At 30.9% G+C, this 18,175-nt stretch overlaps 1 protein-coding gene across 1 annotated transcript; it reads right to left on the reverse strand.

Moving 5' to 3' along the window:
• Nucleotides 1-1,444: 1,444 nt before the first annotated feature.
• On the reverse strand, nt 1,445-7,660 carry LOC143569821 (aminopeptidase P1-like). The gene is made up of 16 exons (XM_077055639.1): nt 7,515-7,660; nt 7,343-7,406; nt 6,760-6,899; nt 6,399-6,683; nt 5,619-5,741; nt 5,293-5,544; nt 5,058-5,144; nt 4,328-4,395; nt 4,102-4,168; nt 3,879-4,013; nt 3,702-3,782; nt 2,355-2,409; nt 2,117-2,221; nt 1,957-2,025; nt 1,758-1,882; nt 1,445-1,662 (listed from the first exon to the last, which is right to left on the reverse strand). The coding sequence occupies exons 1-16, from the start codon at nt 7,605-7,607 to the stop codon at nt 1,501-1,503; spliced, it is 1,911 nt and encodes a 636-aa protein (XP_076911754.1). The 5' UTR covers nt 7,608-7,660; the 3' UTR covers nt 1,445-1,500.
• Nucleotides 7,661-18,175: the final 10,515 nt, after the last annotated feature.

Raw genomic sequence — 18,175 nt, forward strand, 5'->3', positions numbered from 1 at the left:
TAAAAATGTAATATTTAGGAGGATTCTTTTAACCTTTAACCCATTATAACCCGGATGCTATTCTAAACCTACCGTTCGTCTTTTTCACCTTCATACTCTCAAACCCTAATGCTCCATTCATATTCATACTCTTTGCCGATTCCAAACCCTAGCGTGTAAGAGATTGACACTACTTTGATAATACATAGTTGACAATTTTGATATTTCCACCCATGTCGTACACAGGCCAATTACCTAGTTCATATTAAAGATAAAAGACGCTTGTTATTATGGTGACTTTTTTTTAAAAAAAGAAATCTCATATGAAAAGGTTATGGACGTTTTAAAATGATGGAAGACTTAGCACGTGCCTTGCATGTGGAGAGAGAAAGTCATCATAACTGGATTATTATTTTAATGCCGTTCTCATTAATTTTTATTTTTAAATTAATATCTATCATTCAAATATAATATCAATGAATTAGATTACTTCTCACCCTTTTTATTTTTGCTATACTTTGTATTTTAACCTTATCATTTTATTGTAATACAATGAGTTCACCAAATGAACGTAATCTAGTTTTAACAGTTATGTTGATTAATATTCACTTCATGGGTTTCCACCACAAGCCCAAGAACCGGCCTAGTATGATATTACACCCCTCTTGGCTCCGGCCTAGTCAGGGTACGATCCGGGTATCACCCGTTGCACACTCCTACTTAAAATCCCCTAATCTTACACTTGCGAGGATTTAAACCAATCACTTATTTTTTAAAGAGCAAACACTAGACCATCAGGTCATGTGTACGACACAGAACTATTAATCTTGAAAACAATCAAACTGTAAATTTTGATTTAATCTCCCGAGATACTTTACGATTAAGAATTAACTGTGATATATTTAAATACCACAACTGAGATTAGTACAAAACATAAATCCAATCAATAATGTAAATTCAAAGATATTCTAAAAGGAAAAAAATCAATATAAATTTAGAGATTTCTAAAAGGCAAATAACTATAAACGCGTGTGAACAAGTTAGCATCGCTTTTGTAACATTTTATATTTCGATTGCTTAAGAGCATCCTCAACCCATTCTCTAGAAATATATAAGGAAGATTTGTAAATTATATGGTATGGTTATAAATGTTTGCGAATAGATGAGAGAGAAAATATTATATGACAAAATTAATTTTAGGATTTTACTGTTAATACCGTATAATTTTTTAATATTTTTCAGAAGTGGTTGTGAGTTGAGAAAAAAAATATAATAATAAAGGTGTAAACGATATTACTTAATTAAACAGAAAAAAGAAAAAAATATAATTATATGATATATAGTAAAGAATGGGCTAAGAATGCTCTTATTTGTATAGTAGTAGATTGATAAGTACCCACGTTGCAAATTAATAATCATTAAAATCCAAGCACCATATTATTAAATAAAGGTAACATAACTATCTCAAACTTAAAAAAGAGAAACACAAGATAACATATAGTTATTATTACTAGTTAATTATTATGCAACAATGGGCTCAGTAGCTTGGTTCAACCATGCCTTCTCGGACTCGCTAAGGTATGGTGCCAAAATAGCTCTACATTTGGCATGATAACTGTTCACCCACTTTATTTCTTCAGGCAACAAAAGACTCGCATCGATCAACTTCCTCTGATACGGTGCCTGTAATACAAATAAAAACAAGCATGTCGCGCATAAACCAAATTATTTGGATTTAACAGAAACCAATTGATGATCAAAGAAAACATTATTATTACCCATGTTATGTGCTCGAATTCCAAGTAACCTTTGTTTGCAAAGTTAAACTGCGTTGCAGCCTCCTTGATTATAAGAACATTTTCTAATCTTATACCGAATTTGCCATCTTCATAGTAACCAGGTTCTAAATAATAAAAAGTAATAGAAATAGAATTAGAAAAAGTGTTTTTGTAAATAGAAGTGAAATGAAATGCATACCGTCTGTTACAGTCATTGAAGCCTGGAGTGGGACGTTTAAACCTGGTCTGAAGCTAATCGAATGTGGTCCTGATTATAGAGAATACATGGGATTAACTATTGAAATTATTAGGTTTTAGTATTTGAATTCTAATTAGAATAACAATATGCATTAACTTGCCTTCGTGCACGTTTAAGTAAGAGCCGATCCCGTGACCGGTTCCGTGTCTATAATCAAGACCGTATGACCATAATGGGACTCGAGCAAGAACATCAAGTGAATGACCTGATAACCAGGTACGTTTTTAATCATTAAAATGCAATATATTGTAAATTTGATGATGTCACAAAAACAAATATATAAAAATCATTAAGATATATATTACAAATTCAAAATCTGATAATGTTAATAATCTTACCCGTGGTTCCATTTGGAAAACGAGCATTACCCAAAGCAAAATGACCCTTGAGAACCTGTTGAAACAAAGTGAATTGGCATCCGACTTATGAAGGTAAAATCCAGATTAAAGTAATTGATATTTTGAAAATGGCCATTTTACCCTAGGAATTGATATTTTGAAAATGACCATTTTATTCTTTTGGAAATGACCATTTTACCCTTTTGAAACTCATGCTTTTGTTCCCTCAAGTTTGCAATTAATTCCGTTTTAGTCCCTATAATGAAACTTAATACTTTGTTTTTAATTAATTTTCATTATTGGTTTACTAGGTTAGAAACCTATGTATTACACAGGCTGATTAAAGGAAATATTAAATAGTTAGTAATACAGATTTAGGAATTATAAAACGATATTTTTGAGATAAGACATGACTGAAATTACGTATAAGTTACTAAGTTATAATTTACTATATTTGAAGTCAAATATCTCACATAAGTTACTACATTTAATATTAATATATTATGTTCTATTACATATAAGCAGGGTTAAAATAAGAGAAGCGGGAAAAAGAATCTAGGGCTCACATAATGTGACACGTGGCGAAACCATTTACATATATTAGGTATAAACTAATAAATTAATGCATTTAGTAAATTTTATTCATTTATTGCTTTATTCAAATTCAAACTAATGTACTTAGTAAATTAATGTATTTAATAAACTAGCGTATTTAGTAAATTAATGTTATAGGTATAAACTGACATATTTAGTGAATTTAATTCATATATGGTAACTTCAAATATAAACATTCACATATTTGTTTCTAATAGCAGTTGACATTTATAAATCAATTTTGTAACATTTTATATCAAATTGTTATATAGCTTTTTTAGACCAATTTTATTTGTTTTCAACGATCATTAACTTCTTTATCATTTATATTCACTTATATACCAAACTTCATTAGAACATTCACAAATTATAAATATTCTTGTTTACAAACCTGAAGAACCAAAAGTATGAACTTCAAAAGAGTAAAATGGTCATTTACACATTTACCAGATGGGCTGTTAACTGTTAACCTAAACGGGCCAGGGACATAAGTGAAGGCAAACAGTGAAATTCAAGAGCAATTCTGTAAATATTTTATGAAAGACCATTTTACCCTTTTAAACTCACATTTTTTGGCCCTCAAGTTTGTAAATAGTTTCCATTTTAGTCCCTATAACAAAAGTTATTCAGTTATTGTATTGTTTATTAATTAATACTCTTAACTAGTGTAAATATACACCAACTTTTTTTGTTTGTAATGATTATACGAATAACAATATAAAATTAGCCATACAGATAATAAGGCTGACATACCGCAGTATAACATCTTTTTTCATGTTCAGAAGGCTTTCCAAAATGAACGGTTCGAGTTATATCCGTTGTCCCATCGAGATACTTCAAGGAAAAAACGACATAAAATGTAGCGGTGAGCTATTTAATAAAATATATCTAGCATAAACAATAAAAAATTCATGGAAGTTGTAAAAAAACCTGAGCTCCAGAATCACATAGATACATGCTATTTGGATCAAGTTCGGCACATGTTTTAGCTTCAGGTTCATAATGAATAATCGCACCGTTTGGACCAACTGAAGAGATAGTTGGAAAACTCAACCCTCTGAAATGCTACAGATATAACATTACGACATTATTGTTTAAATAACCACAAAAATTATTTATAAAAAAGGGTGAAAATTTAATTAATTGTATTTACCTCCTTGGCTGCACGGAACTGCTCTAACTTGTCACTTACAGACACTTCCGTCAGTTTTACATCTCCCCTGGCAGCAATCATCAAGCAATTTACACTTTAAAAGAATTAAAAAATAAGGGTTTTTTCAAAGATTTAGCAACATTAAGGGCATTTAAAAGATTTAGCAATAGTATATAGTTGATTATACAGAGCAAGAATGATAATGTATAAAACGATAGAAACATACGAGTGTTTTTTAGAATTTTGGCTTTCTGACTCCTTAAAGTAGCCCGAGGCACCATAGATTTCCTGCATCTGCGCATTCATGGAAATGCAGAAATCAATTTAAAATAAAAGGTGAAAAATTTTAAAAATAATAATAATTTATTATGATACGGCTTGTAAAGAACCAAACGTACAGTGAACCGTTCATGAACTGTTCTGGCAGGAAGTTTGTTTATTTAATAAATGAGCGAACATGAACAAATTTTTTTGTTCATTTAGTTTATGTTGGTGAACATTGCTTATATTCGTTCATTTACGAATGTATATGTCCGTTCATTGACGCTCATTTATGTCTGTTAATTTATGTGTGTTTAAGTTCGTTTATATATTCAGATAAACTTTTTATACCAACTACAATTTAGTCTAGTTCTATCAATTTTTAAGCCTGACAGACCAATGTTCATGTTTAATTTAATTTTAAATGGTGTTTGCTCGGTTAGGTTTGTTCGTCTATCACTCTATCTTCAACTATTTTCACTTGTTTGTATTCATTTGAACTAACAAACGAACACAAACACCCTCATTTTCTTAATGAAGAAACATGACAAGAAAACCCTGTTTTGAATTGTTCGTGTTTGATTGTTTGTTCGGTTAAAAAACAAAGGAACACAAACACGTGCCATTCGTGTTGGTTCAGTTCTTTACATGCCTAATATGATGTATCAAATTTAACTTGAGACTTAAAAGCATACCTGCTTATCGAGCCATGCGAAGTATTGCACGATAGCTGCACCATCCCGAATATGCGCATTCTTTAGCCCCTCCATCTCTACAGGATTCTATAATATTAATAAAATCAAACTGTTTAGTTGCCAGTAATGTCCAATTCGCAAAATAGCCAACAAAACTATATGAAGAATATATATTAAGAAGGGCAAAAGAGTCTTCTTTTACCAAAATTAAACAAGCCAAAAATACATAAATTACCTTGAGGGATTTAGGAAGGGCTAAAGGTGACTGTTGCAGAAGGACCTGATCAGAGTTTAATTTAGAATACAAAGAATAGCAGCAACGCGGGTCGACCCAAATCTTATGGCTATTATCCTCTGAATCCACCACGCCATTAGATTGTGTTTCCTTTGCAGATGTTAGCTTATTAGATGCAAGCAAAGCTACATCTGAGCTCACAGCACTGTAATCTTTTACTACGATATTATTTTCCTCCATATAAGATTTGACCTGCAGAAAGTCAACATTTTTGTTTAAAGTAATCCAGAAATTAATCAATTATAGAAAAATAGACCATAAATTACCTCAGAAGACAACTTTCTCTCATCCACGTAAAAGAAAGCTGATTTTGTTGTTACAACAGCAAATGCATGAACAACAGGCGAATATGACACGTCACCACCACGTACGTTAAATAACCAAACAACCTGTTAATCAGTTAGAAACAAATCAAAATATCAAAATTGACAACTCAAAGTTAGGCCAGTAAGCGAATTGAACAGACACGAGCATTTAAACGAACGAATTTTCTTGTTCGTGTTGTCCGTTAAGAAAATGAATTTGTTTGTGTTTCTTTATGTCCATTTTTTAATTCTAAACGAACGATCCATGAACGTAAACGAACAATATGAACATAAATGAATAAACATAAACCAACAAGAATTAAAAGGAACCCTGAATATCCAAATTAAAGTCTAAAGTAACATCATCATTACATCAAACATTTCAAAGTTAGTTTGACATATTTAAATTTTAAACAAAGGGTTATGCAAAATGAAAATAAAATTGATAGTATTAATAAATAAATTTGAATGAATATTTATACGAATAAACAACTGTAAAACATAAATGAGCAAACATCAACAAATATAAAAGAAAGAACATAACCGGGTGTTCATGAGCGAACAGGACACTTGTTCATGTTCGTTTAATTGATTGAACAAAAAATTGTGTTCATGTTCGTTCGCTTCTTAAAATAAACAAATTTTCCCGCCGAACGGCTCAGAAACGTTTCACTGAACATTTGGTTTGTTTACAGGCCTGACCAACGTTGAACAAGAATAATTATAAAGCTACGGTCTTACCTCATCAAGCGTTGTGATTATTATTCCACGAGCTTTTTCCTTTTTCAAATTGTCACGCAAATCCTTTAACTTATCTGAAACAGAACGACCCGAGAATTTCAGAGGGTGTACATGAACAGGATTGATTTCAGCTTTTGGTTGATCTTTCCAAACTTCATCAACCAAGTTTTTGGTAGTGGGAACTAAATTCTGTTGCTTTTTTGCAAACAAGGACTTCCATTTCTGTGCAGTATCTACTGATATACACCAGAAGTCAATCCCAATAGATGAATCTTCAGGTAGATTCTGATACAAAAACAGGTTTTGTTAAAGAACAGATAAATTTATGAATTTTTAGAAGCCAATAAGTTGCAGAACTTACGGTGGATATCCATAACTCTACAGATGGATCTTCTCCCATACGCATAAGCTTCCATTGGTCACTTAACTGTTGTTCTGCCTGCAAAAAGTATCTTCCATCCGTCCAAAGAAATGCTTCATTCTTTGTTACAAGTGCCAAACCTGAAAATTAACCGGTTAACACCGCTTTGCAAATTAGATACAAATTGCTTGTTACAATAATCTAAGCCAAGCAGTAAGCTTGGATTGGCTTCAAAATCATTGCGATTTCACAGTAGAAACACAGCTTGATTGGCAATCAAAGACAAATTATATCTAAAAACAATAATCTAAAAGTCAAACTCCGATGCAAAATCATCTCGAACTTATACGAAAATTAACTTTTGAGAAATCATATATATGTCTAATATCATAAGTGTACTAATATTTATAACAAAACACATGAATATCAATATAAATCAAAAGGATTTATGCTCAAATATTAAAGCAATTTAAAAACATATATTCATTCATTAATATCAATATTATAGACAAAGTAAACATTTAATTCCAACTGATTTGTAGGTAGCTGATAAGATGAATCGAAAGAATAATTTTGAACTAACCAGCACTTCCGGTAAATCCTGATACAAAAGCACGCCTCTTGTCTCTGGCAGATACATACTCACTCTACAACACAACGGACAGTCACAAACTAATCGATTCAAATCTCAACCACAAGCAGATTAAAATTGGGAGAAATCAACAACTACTGAGTAATAAAGGAAGGAATTGGACCTGATGGTAATCCTCAGATGGAACAACCAGTGCATCGAGAGGTGGAGTATGTGAAGCCATTAAAGATCTCAAAGCAGACAGAATATCCGCCATCGAGTTAGGGTTTATGATCCGATCGATCAGAACAAGGGAGACTTACTTCAGTTGCGGAACGGAAGAGTTCTCTTTGATCTTTGACGATAATAATAATAATAATAATCGGATAAATATCTTTTTATTTCTTTTAATCATGTATTTTTTATTACTTAATATGTATTATATTAAAATCCTTCAATCAATAGTGCAAACGGAAAATAATTACTGAACCGGTTTGGAACCAAAAATGCTGGACCCGAAACTAAATGCAGGTTCAAGACCGGTTTGTAGTTTTGAAGCTAGATGTTTGAAAGCGATGGTTTATGAACTGATGATCGGAAAGCAGTTACGAACCGATATGTGTGTGTGATGTACTTTTGTATGTATATGTGTATGTATGTATGTATGTATGTATCTATGTATCTTTTTATGTATGTATACATGTACTATGTGCATGTACGTTATGTTAGCGATTTTAGTGTCACTTGCTATTTTTTGTAACTGGAATAAACACGAGTGCCAATGAGAATTTAAATTATGATCTAATGCAAGCGGGTATGTGCAAAGTGCACACTTGTATGTATGTAAGACTAATTTAAATCCTATCACTAACATATTAAACGTTTTAGAATATATTAATTTCATTTTAATATATTTGATTTAGGATCAAATAAGAATTTGATTTTCCTAAGAAGACTAGGAAGGAGAGTAGTTTAGTCTTAACACTTTAATATCAAAACTCACTTACTTTAATCTCAAAACTCACTTAAATTAATTTCAAAAACCCACTTACATATTCACTCATCTCCTACAACCACCACCACTCCACCGCCCACCACCACCACAACCGTCACCCACCGCCGCCACCTCGCCGGAAAAGTCTATGGAAATTTTGCCGAAAAATTTCACCGGAAACGTCGTCGGAAAGTCACCGGAAAACAATCCTCGAGAAATTTCGCCGGAAAATTCACCGAAAAGTCGCCGAAAAAAGTCATCAGAAAATGGCCGTCGAAAAAAACACAATGGAAAACACTATGAAAAACACAATTTAAAAAACATAATGAAAAAAAAACACGATGATAAAAACACAATAAAAAACACAATTGTATGGCACAATGTAAAAAACACAATGAAAAAAAAAAACACTATGAGAAAAAAAAACACAATGATAAATACAATTGTATAACACTATTTTGTAAAACACAATTTTGGTAAAACACAATACGTAAAAAACCCACTAATTTTTTTTTATTTTTATATAATAATATGGTACTCATATAAAAGATAAAAAGACACTCGTTATTATGGTGAATTTATTTCAATAAAAACGTCGTAAAAAAAAGTTATGGGCGTTTTAAAATTATGGGAGAATTTGGCATGTGTCTTGCATGTGAAGAGAGAAAGTCAACAAATGTGTTATTTCTTTTATGCCCCCCCCCCCCCCTTATTTTCACACATGATTTCCACCTAAACTAATCTCAACCCTCCATATTTTAAATCAACGAACAACATTACTTCCTATCCTGCCTACAAAAACTATACTTCCAATCATACTTCCTACAAAATTATCTATATATTATTTAATATTAATCTAATAAACCATTTTCCTACTGATAATTAGGAAATAATTAGGAAACATGTGTTTTAGTTTTTAAAATTTAAAATCAACTACTTCTAATAGTTATCAAAACAAATAAAACTTTTTGAAAACTGCTACTTTGCAGTTATGTTTTTGGTTATAAATTGGCACTCTTTAGCAACAAAAAAAAGATACAAATTCAGATTTTGAGACTTTGATTTATTGCCTTAAATCATAGTTGTTTTAATAGATTATCCCAAGATTAAAATTCGTGTAACCTAGGCAATTAGGGTCGAATTGTTAATCAAGGAAAGTATTTCATACACGATCTACTAAATAATCCAGTACTAAATAATCCCGTCTCTGTTCTTTTTCAATCTTCTTTTCTATCATAATTTCTAACAATCTTGATTAATAATTTCGTATTCATGGCTGAATCTGTGAAAGAGATGGCATCCAACATCAACAAATTGAGCAAGTTTGACGGCAGTGATTTCCGTCGTTGGATGAAAAAGATGCATTTTCTGTTAACGACATTGAAGGTGGTGTACGTGTTGTCTACTCATATTCCTGAAGTTGATGAAAATTCCACACTGGAACAAATCAGGAGGTGGAACAAGTGGGAAAATGACGACTATATATGTCGGGGTCATATTCTAAACGGAATGTCAGACTCTCTGTTTGATAGTTATCAACATGTGGGAAGTGCAACAGAACTGTGGAATGATCTTGAATCCAAGTATATTGAAGAAGACGCATCCTCTAAAAAGTTCCTGGTAAGTGATTTCAATAATTATAAGATGGTAGATTTTCGATCCGTAATGGAACAATATAATGAACTTGTTCGTATCCTTGGTCAATTTACACAACATAATATGAATATGGACGAGTCATTGTTGTATCTAGTGTAATTGATAAATTACCATCTTCGTGGAGAGATTACAAACATACTTTAAAACATCAAAACGAGGAGATGTCTATGGTTCAATTGGGAAGTGATTTACGTATTGAAGAATCTCTTTGATTACAAGAAAATCGCAATGGTAAAGGGGAAACTGAATCTATGAAATCTGGGCATCCCTCTGAACAATCTGGACAACCTTCTATTCATATGCTTGAAGATAAAAAGACTTGCACCAACAAAGGAAAAGGGATCAAACGCAAGTTTATTTCTCACAATAAACCGAATAAGAAACATAAGGATTTGGTTTGGTGAAGATATCAATTTTACTTATATGTTTGTGATTATGTATGTTTGTGATTACTTATATTTGTCAATTTTATTATATATGTTCGGGTTTAGATTCAATTTTACTTATATAAAGCATACATTTATGATCATGTCATTCTTTTTAATATATGTATTCCTCTTTTCAAGTGATGATGAATAAATCAACTAATCCCCAGTTCAATCTCCTTTCTTCATAAGTTTTTAAGTTTACTTTCATCTAGTAACATTTTAAATTTCGTTGTAAATAATATGGAGTAAAAATAAATGTAATATTCATGTTGACTTTTGATTTCAGTTATTTTAGTATGATCTATACATATAAACTTAATTTTTTTTCTTTTACATTTATCTTAAAGACAAGTCAAGATGATGCTTACATGGATCTTAAATCCTAAATGATTTGTGTAACTTTCTTAATGTTTCAGACCCCTCAAACGTTATTCCCAAAATCCAAAATCACCAACGACCAAAACTTCAAATTTTGTCTCCATCGCCATCCAAGTACAAGTTCCTCGTCGTCGGTGACTTTTCAAACGGAATCAAATTCTAATTGGTCTATATCTCTCATCCTATCAAACACTTCCCTTATCAAAACTTAGTCCGGCGTCACAAAAAGTAAGTTTTGTTCTCTCTTTCTTTCAGTCTTTCTGTTAATTGTTTATACATTTTTTGAAATTTCTTTACAAATTTGGAGATAATATTTTAAACCTGTTGAATTTCCAAAGTTAAAACTGTCAATAATTGCGTTAAGTAATGACTCGTGTTGTTCTTTATTGATGAACATTCTATGCAATCATGTATGCACTAAACTACATAAAAAGTTTTTCAAAATGTATGCTCATTATAAATTTGGAATGCATTACTAGAAACGTATATTATCATTTGATTTTTATATCTACGTTTTTATTTTCATTTGGCTTGAATTTAATTAAGGAAATTATTTTAAAATAATCTCCATTACCAAGAACAAATATGATTTGATTTTATTATTGCCGAATCTAATTTATGTAATAGATTATTTGACATTTCTGTTTGACCTTTTAATTTGAACTTATTTATGTTAAGTGCATAGTTTTTGACAATTTACTTTAATTAAGGAATTTATTTAAGTATCATGTAATCCGTTAAATTAACGGATAATCTATAATAATTGTTTTGTTTCTAAAATACCAATCTAATCTAACTATCTAACTATACTATTAAAGCAACACAAGTTGTTCACATGACATTTAACTAGGCACTCCATATATGATGTCAAATAGATGTCATGTCACTATTTCCTATTATATTATGACACATGACCCGTTTTTCTATTATAACCCATGACCCGTAACGCTTTATAAAATTTTGAAAAATATATTATTGTGTGATACAGGTTTCGAACTCAATACCTCATGTTTCAAACCAAATGTGCTTACCAACTCCACTAAAATGGTAATTGTGTTTGATTTCTTGACTTAACATATATAAATGTGATTTCTCTTCAAGTATATAATCAAAATTATATTTAATTGTTAACATTTTCATAATTCACAATATGGCATTGTCTTCTCATATCTTTTTAACACAACCATTTAAGATTGTTCATCGTTTCTCTCTTTATTTTAAAATATAATATATTTATATTTATTTTCTTTTATAACAAAACCTTAGTCTTTGTAAATTTAGTTTTTAAATCTGTGACAATATTTTGTTATAGATATCATTTTATCCACACAATATTTAATATAATAATATCGGTATGAATGTTTTATTTGAAATAAATCAAACATTAAGATTTGGTTTTCAACTTTAGTGTATAATATATCAAAAACTTAAAAAAAAGTCATAAATAAAATTTATTATATGAAACAATTGAATTTACATATTACATATAATAATTTTTTATTTTTATTATATTTTTTACCCATGTGAAACACATGCTCTAACCTATTAATACATTAAATGTTTGGTAAATATTCTATAGTGTTATAAATACCATAACGTGATGCCAAAGTCATCTGCTCCTTTTGGTAAACTGAATTCTTGACCACCAAAATCCAAGTTGTTTATTTTCCTTCATTGATCAACGTCTAACTGATATATTAAAACAACACAATTTTGTCCACATGTCCTTCATCTAAGTTATCCACATAGGCTTCCATGTCATCAACCTTTCATAAATATATTTTTCACATATTCACAATAAAATTTTAATCAATAGTATTGACTTTTATATTTTTGTAACTTATTAATGTAATTATGATATTAATTATTCTAATTATTGTTATAATTATTAAACTTATTAAATTTAATAGGTTTAAATTGTTATCGTTTCTTCTTTAAAAAGCACATGCTTCGTTCAAAAATCATAACGCTCCCCGTCGTTTGTAACCAGATTATTTGCCTCATCTATAACCGGTTCTTCATGATTTGTCGGTTTTATAATCCAAACAACATCAAATATGTTCATCGTTTGCAATTATCATGTATGATTTATATTTTAGTGTTTAATCGATTTTTGTGAAGAACAACATCAACTTGATTCACTGTTATTGGATTTAGCGTTTAACTGCATGATTTTTTGTACTAACGATTAATAGATTTGATATTTAATCTATTCAGATTAATCGATTTATGTTTTAATCTATTTAGGGTTTAAAGGTATGATTTTTTTTAAATTATCGGTTAATCGATATGATTTTTAATATGTTTGTTACTTAAAATTATGTTTATATAATGTGATTTTTTTGTTCATAATACGCCTTTTTCCAAGTTTCACTAATATTAATTTATTTTTATGACCTATCAATTTAAAATTTGAAAATCTTATTATATATGAATAGGAACCTAACTGCTATTATAATTAAAATATTAGTTTATTATATTTAACACATTCCTTTATTTGGTATAATATTAGTCAAACAATAGTAATTGATTTAACGAGCATCTAATCTAATCTAACTAATATATTAAAGCAACATAATTTTGTCCACATGTTTTTCACTTAGGTTGTCCACATAGGCTTCCATGTCATCAACGTTCCATAAATCTAATTTCCATATATTTACAATAAAATTTTAATCAATGATATTGACTTTTATATTTTTGTAACTTATTAATGTAATTATGATATTAATTATTCTAATTATTGTTAGAATTAAAAAATTTATTAAATTTACTAGGTTTAAATTGTTCATCGTTTCTTCTTTAAAGCACATGCTTCGTTCAAAAATCATAACGCTCCTCATCGTTTGTAACCAGATTCTTCGCCTCATCTATAACCGACATTTGTTGTTTCAAAAGGTTTTTGAACGAAAACTCTACACGGGTGAAAATATAAGTTTAAACCTAGTATGTATTTGTAAGCTTAGTTTTCAAATAATATTACAGAATCTGTTACTAATGTGTTTTTTTATTTTTTTCAGGTATAAGGGTTCATTTATGTTATATTATTCCTTATTTACTGAATTATTTATTTATAAAGTATTTTATTTTTATGTTATAGACATAATTTAACATCTTTTGTAATATCTGCTGATAAAAAATTTATGTCAAATATTGTGTTGATTGAATATGTTTTTTTTACATTTTATATTATTTCTTGATATATTTTCTACCCGTGTATAACACGGGTTTTATCCTAGTACTTCATTATATCTTATTAAATACCACACACAACAAATTAGGTAATTCTCTTATCAATGTCTCTAATACACCCGAGCACGGAGCCAAAAATTTGATTAGACTGAGAGAACTTGATGCTACCAAAACATACTATACTATCAAAGTTAGAGTTATCATACTATGGAGAAAACCAAACAACAAGAGCTATGATGAAATTTGGTCAATTGAAATGATTATAATGGATGAGAAGGTAAATATTTAACATTATTTTAATCATAACTAGATTAAACTTTCAAGGAACGAAGTTGCAGACAAACATGTTCAAAACTTACTTTCCTAAGTTTTAAGGACATCTCTGAGAGAATTTGTGCTACTAGATTACATTTTTGTAACTGATCTCTGTCTTTATAACTACCTATGCTCATTTTTTTCATTTTTTTTTAGTAATGGATATGATGCTATTGATAAAGTAATATCCGTAAGTGTAACGGACCAGTCATTACTTGGAGATGCTGACAAGGTGGAGATCCTATCGAAACTGACCCAGAAAAGGGACCACCATAATCTCGTAAAATTATTTAAATATTGTATGACGGTAGTTGAAGTTAAAACAATTAGATAAAGTTCTCAGAAGTGATAGCAGTTTGATTGGAGGTATTTAATTACATTTTTAACATAACTATTTGTTAAGCTTTATTTTAAGTTATTGTACTTCTCTATTGTGAATTTGTGATCAATATGCGAATTAATTTTAACCATTTTTTCTTAGAAAATCCCCAAAGTACCCTTTCAAAGTAATCAGTCAATTCTGACCCGTTTGTAACTAGTAATTAAATTGCGTGCACACCGTTGTCATAAGACCAAAGCATGTCAGCATGTGTACGCCTCATTTCACCAAAATGAAGATGCATGCACGCCATACACCGTCACGGTCATTCACATTATCCTCCCCATTACAATGAGAGAGAAAGCATGATCAAAAGTAGGTCTCCTTACTTTCTCAATTTAGCAGCAAGCTTCTCAACTTGATGTCTGACAATCTCACGTGGCCTAACTTTCATAGCAGCCCATCAACTATGGCGTTATATTTATTATGGTATTTATATGTATACAATTTTTGGAGATATGGTGCTTCAAGAGTTGCATCATGTGCTTCTTAAGTTGTACCATGTATTTATCTATCTTACCCACTACCACATACATGTTTTTTTTAATGGTTTTTGTGTTTTTATTTTTTTTTCCTGGCAATTTTTGATTTTTTTAATGTTATATTTATCTTTAAATATGTAATTTGTTTAGTTCCGTTACCGTAACGAATGTAATCAAAACTAAATGAATTCACGTTGGCTCGCCCCAGCAATCCTCGAGTTTTACTGACCGAATAAACGCCATTTTAAATATGTTTTTTTTATCATAGACCGTAGTGAACGTAACCAAAACAGATCAAATTTGCGCCGACTTGCCGCTGCAACGCCCAGGTTTTACAAACCGAATAAACGTCAAATTTGCGCCTCAACTGGCCACTGTAAGACTTAGGTGTTACTGACCGAATAAACGTCATTTTAAGTATGCTATATTTTTCTCATAAGCTATATGAGTTTCTTTTGTTTTAGTTTCGGTGCCGTAAACAAATATGGGCGTTTACTAGTTTATTTTTTAGTACCGTAATGAAGCTAAGCGTGTTGCTAATGTTTTATGCCTTATTTCTTTTTATAAATTAGTGTAAATATCATAACGAACTTAGCCTATAACAACTAGGCTCATGTTAATGCACCATCGCAACGCGACGGGTGCAAAACTAGTTAAAATTGCAACAAGATACAACAAAGATTGAAGTCAACTAGAGAGGATGCCCGCAGATAGATGGTGTTAGTTCTCAAAAATGTAAGAGAATTGCTTTTCACCAATCTCCAACTTTTGGCTTATATTGATTTTGATATATATATACAAAAACAAAAGGTTTGGGTATATAAGATTTGCAGTAAAAAAATGCACAAAAAGTTAACTACTTATATTAATGCAAAACATATGGCTACGCGCCAAACATAAAGGTTGGGAAACCTAATAATTAGCCCATACGGGCTACATGCCGAACACAAGGGTGGGCACCCCCCCCCCCCCAAATACGCCCAAGAATGGGAACCTTATAATAAACCCATACTGCTACGCACCGAACAAACGAGAATGGAAAATCTTATAATAAACCCATATGGCAACGCGCCAAACATAAAGGTTGAAGAACCTATATGGCTACACGTTGAACATAAGGGGGGTGGGCAAATACGCCCGAAGTTGGGAACCTTATAATAAACACATACGGCTACGCGCCGAACAAAAGAGGATAGGAACCTTATAATAAACCCATACGGCTACGCGCTGAACAAAAAAAGTTGAGAACCTTAAAATAAACCCATACGGCTATCCACGTCGTACACGTTTCACGCACGCCAAACATGCCAACCGCGCAGCCTTTATCACGTCGCAGATGTAAGGCGCCGCACGCGCAGGTTGCACTACCTTACAGCTTGTAAGCCGCTATACGCGCCAAGCTTCATCAAGACGCGAAACTCTCGCGCAAACTCGCCATCATGATTTAAAACCTCAAAAACCCGAAGACATATATAAGTTTGTTGCTCTCGCATAAACCCGCAACAAAGTATACATGCATGCAAAAAGGTACATGTGAGAAGCACTGGGTCAAAAAAAACCGTTAATCTTCACCTCTGGGCACTCCTAATAAGTCCAGAACTCCATATAAACGCGTACACGCCTATGAGAAGCACTGGACTGGGGGGACTTGTGGAGGTAGGGTACTAGACCCTAGGTATGACTTTCATTTATTACATTACGTGTTATATTTGTTACATTAGTATTGTTTACTAACCAAGGCCCAATGGGCTGGGGGTTGTGGAGGTAACCCCTAACCGGCCTTGGCCTACTAAGGTTAGGGTTTCATAATGGTGGTCATAAAGTTCCTATATAAGGAGTGTTCATCTTTCATAGGAGGGGACCTTTTCTTGGACCATTGGCCACCATATATTTTTATGTTTGCAAATAAGAGGAAACTCTTGACAGTCACCTCCTCTTCCATGGCAGGTTTCGAGCAACCAGAGAAGAAGATCGAGGTGTAGGTTCGTTCATCTTGAAGAGCTAAGAACATTAATCTAAGTTCACCAGGGGTTAGATTGGTGATTATCCAATCTCGGTTGGGATATCAAGCTAAGCATACTATCTATACTATATAATAAACAAAGCTTTCTAAGTGACACATGTCATCACTATGATGATCTTTACAAAATTTTCACTCCTCTCTCTTATATTAAATGCATTTATTTTTCTTATTAATAATTTGTATTTCATCTTTTTTCTTTTTAATCTTTCATTTTCTCTTTTTAATAATTCTTTCATGATTTAAAAAATTTAATACCAATATGAATATATTATTTTATTTTATATAAATATATTGTATTAGATATTAATATTAGGTTTTATAAGTAACCAATTTTCACGTTCATTTTGAATAATGATTTCAAAAATTAAGGTTTTAAACATATTATATTAGTTAATTATTATTGAGGTTTTATAAGAAATGATATTATTGGACGAGGAGGCAAGATTAATTTAAAACTAAAATTTCAATAAACTTTTACTTTATATATATGATATTTACTAAATTGCAAGTTTTTTTTCTTTCTAATCCTTGCAGTACAAATTCACTATTGACGTATTCTTAGTGTTTATGTTAATTTAAATGAGCGGGTTTATTTACCGGTTAAAGTATCAAACATGGTTCGGGTTAAAACAGTTTTTGATTAGAATGAGTTCTGGTTCACGGATTGGTTTCAAAAAAAAAAAGTCATTACAAATTTTTATAATTGACTTAAAAATCCACAAAAATATAAACACTAGATTACATGTTTTGGTTTTCAGTTGGATGATACAACTTCTTACCTTGGGAATACAAATGTTAGATATTAACACACTGCTAATCAGATGATAAATTGATTTTGTATATCCTTCTACGATTAAAGATTTCAAAAATATAGATTTCTTTAGTGAACGAGTTATACTTGCACCAAAAAATGAGGTCATTCAATAAATTAGCAAACATTTGTTATCCATGTTTCCGGGAGATTTAAATATTACCATTATTCAGATGGTATCTATCAG

This window comes from Bidens hawaiensis, unplaced genomic scaffold (assembly GCF_021521415.1).
Source record: "Bidens hawaiensis isolate Kalapana, Puna unplaced genomic scaffold, B.hawaiensis_p1.1 tig00024654_1, whole genome shotgun sequence".
Taxonomy (NCBI): Eukaryota; Viridiplantae; Streptophyta; class Magnoliopsida; order Asterales; family Asteraceae; genus Bidens; species Bidens hawaiensis.

Coding starts and splice junctions, on each gene's coding strand:
- LOC143569821 (XM_077055639.1), bottom strand. CDS start 7,607: ATGGCGGATATTCTGTCTGCTTTGAGATCTTTAATGGCTTCACATACT. Junction 4,396..5,057: donor TCGCATGGCTCGATAAGCAG/GTATGCTTTTAA, acceptor ATGAATGCGCAG/ATGCAGGAAATCTATGGTGC. Junction 1,883..1,956: donor TTCAATGACTGTAACAGACG/GTATGCATTTCA, acceptor TTTATTATTTAG/AACCTGGTTACTATGAAGAT.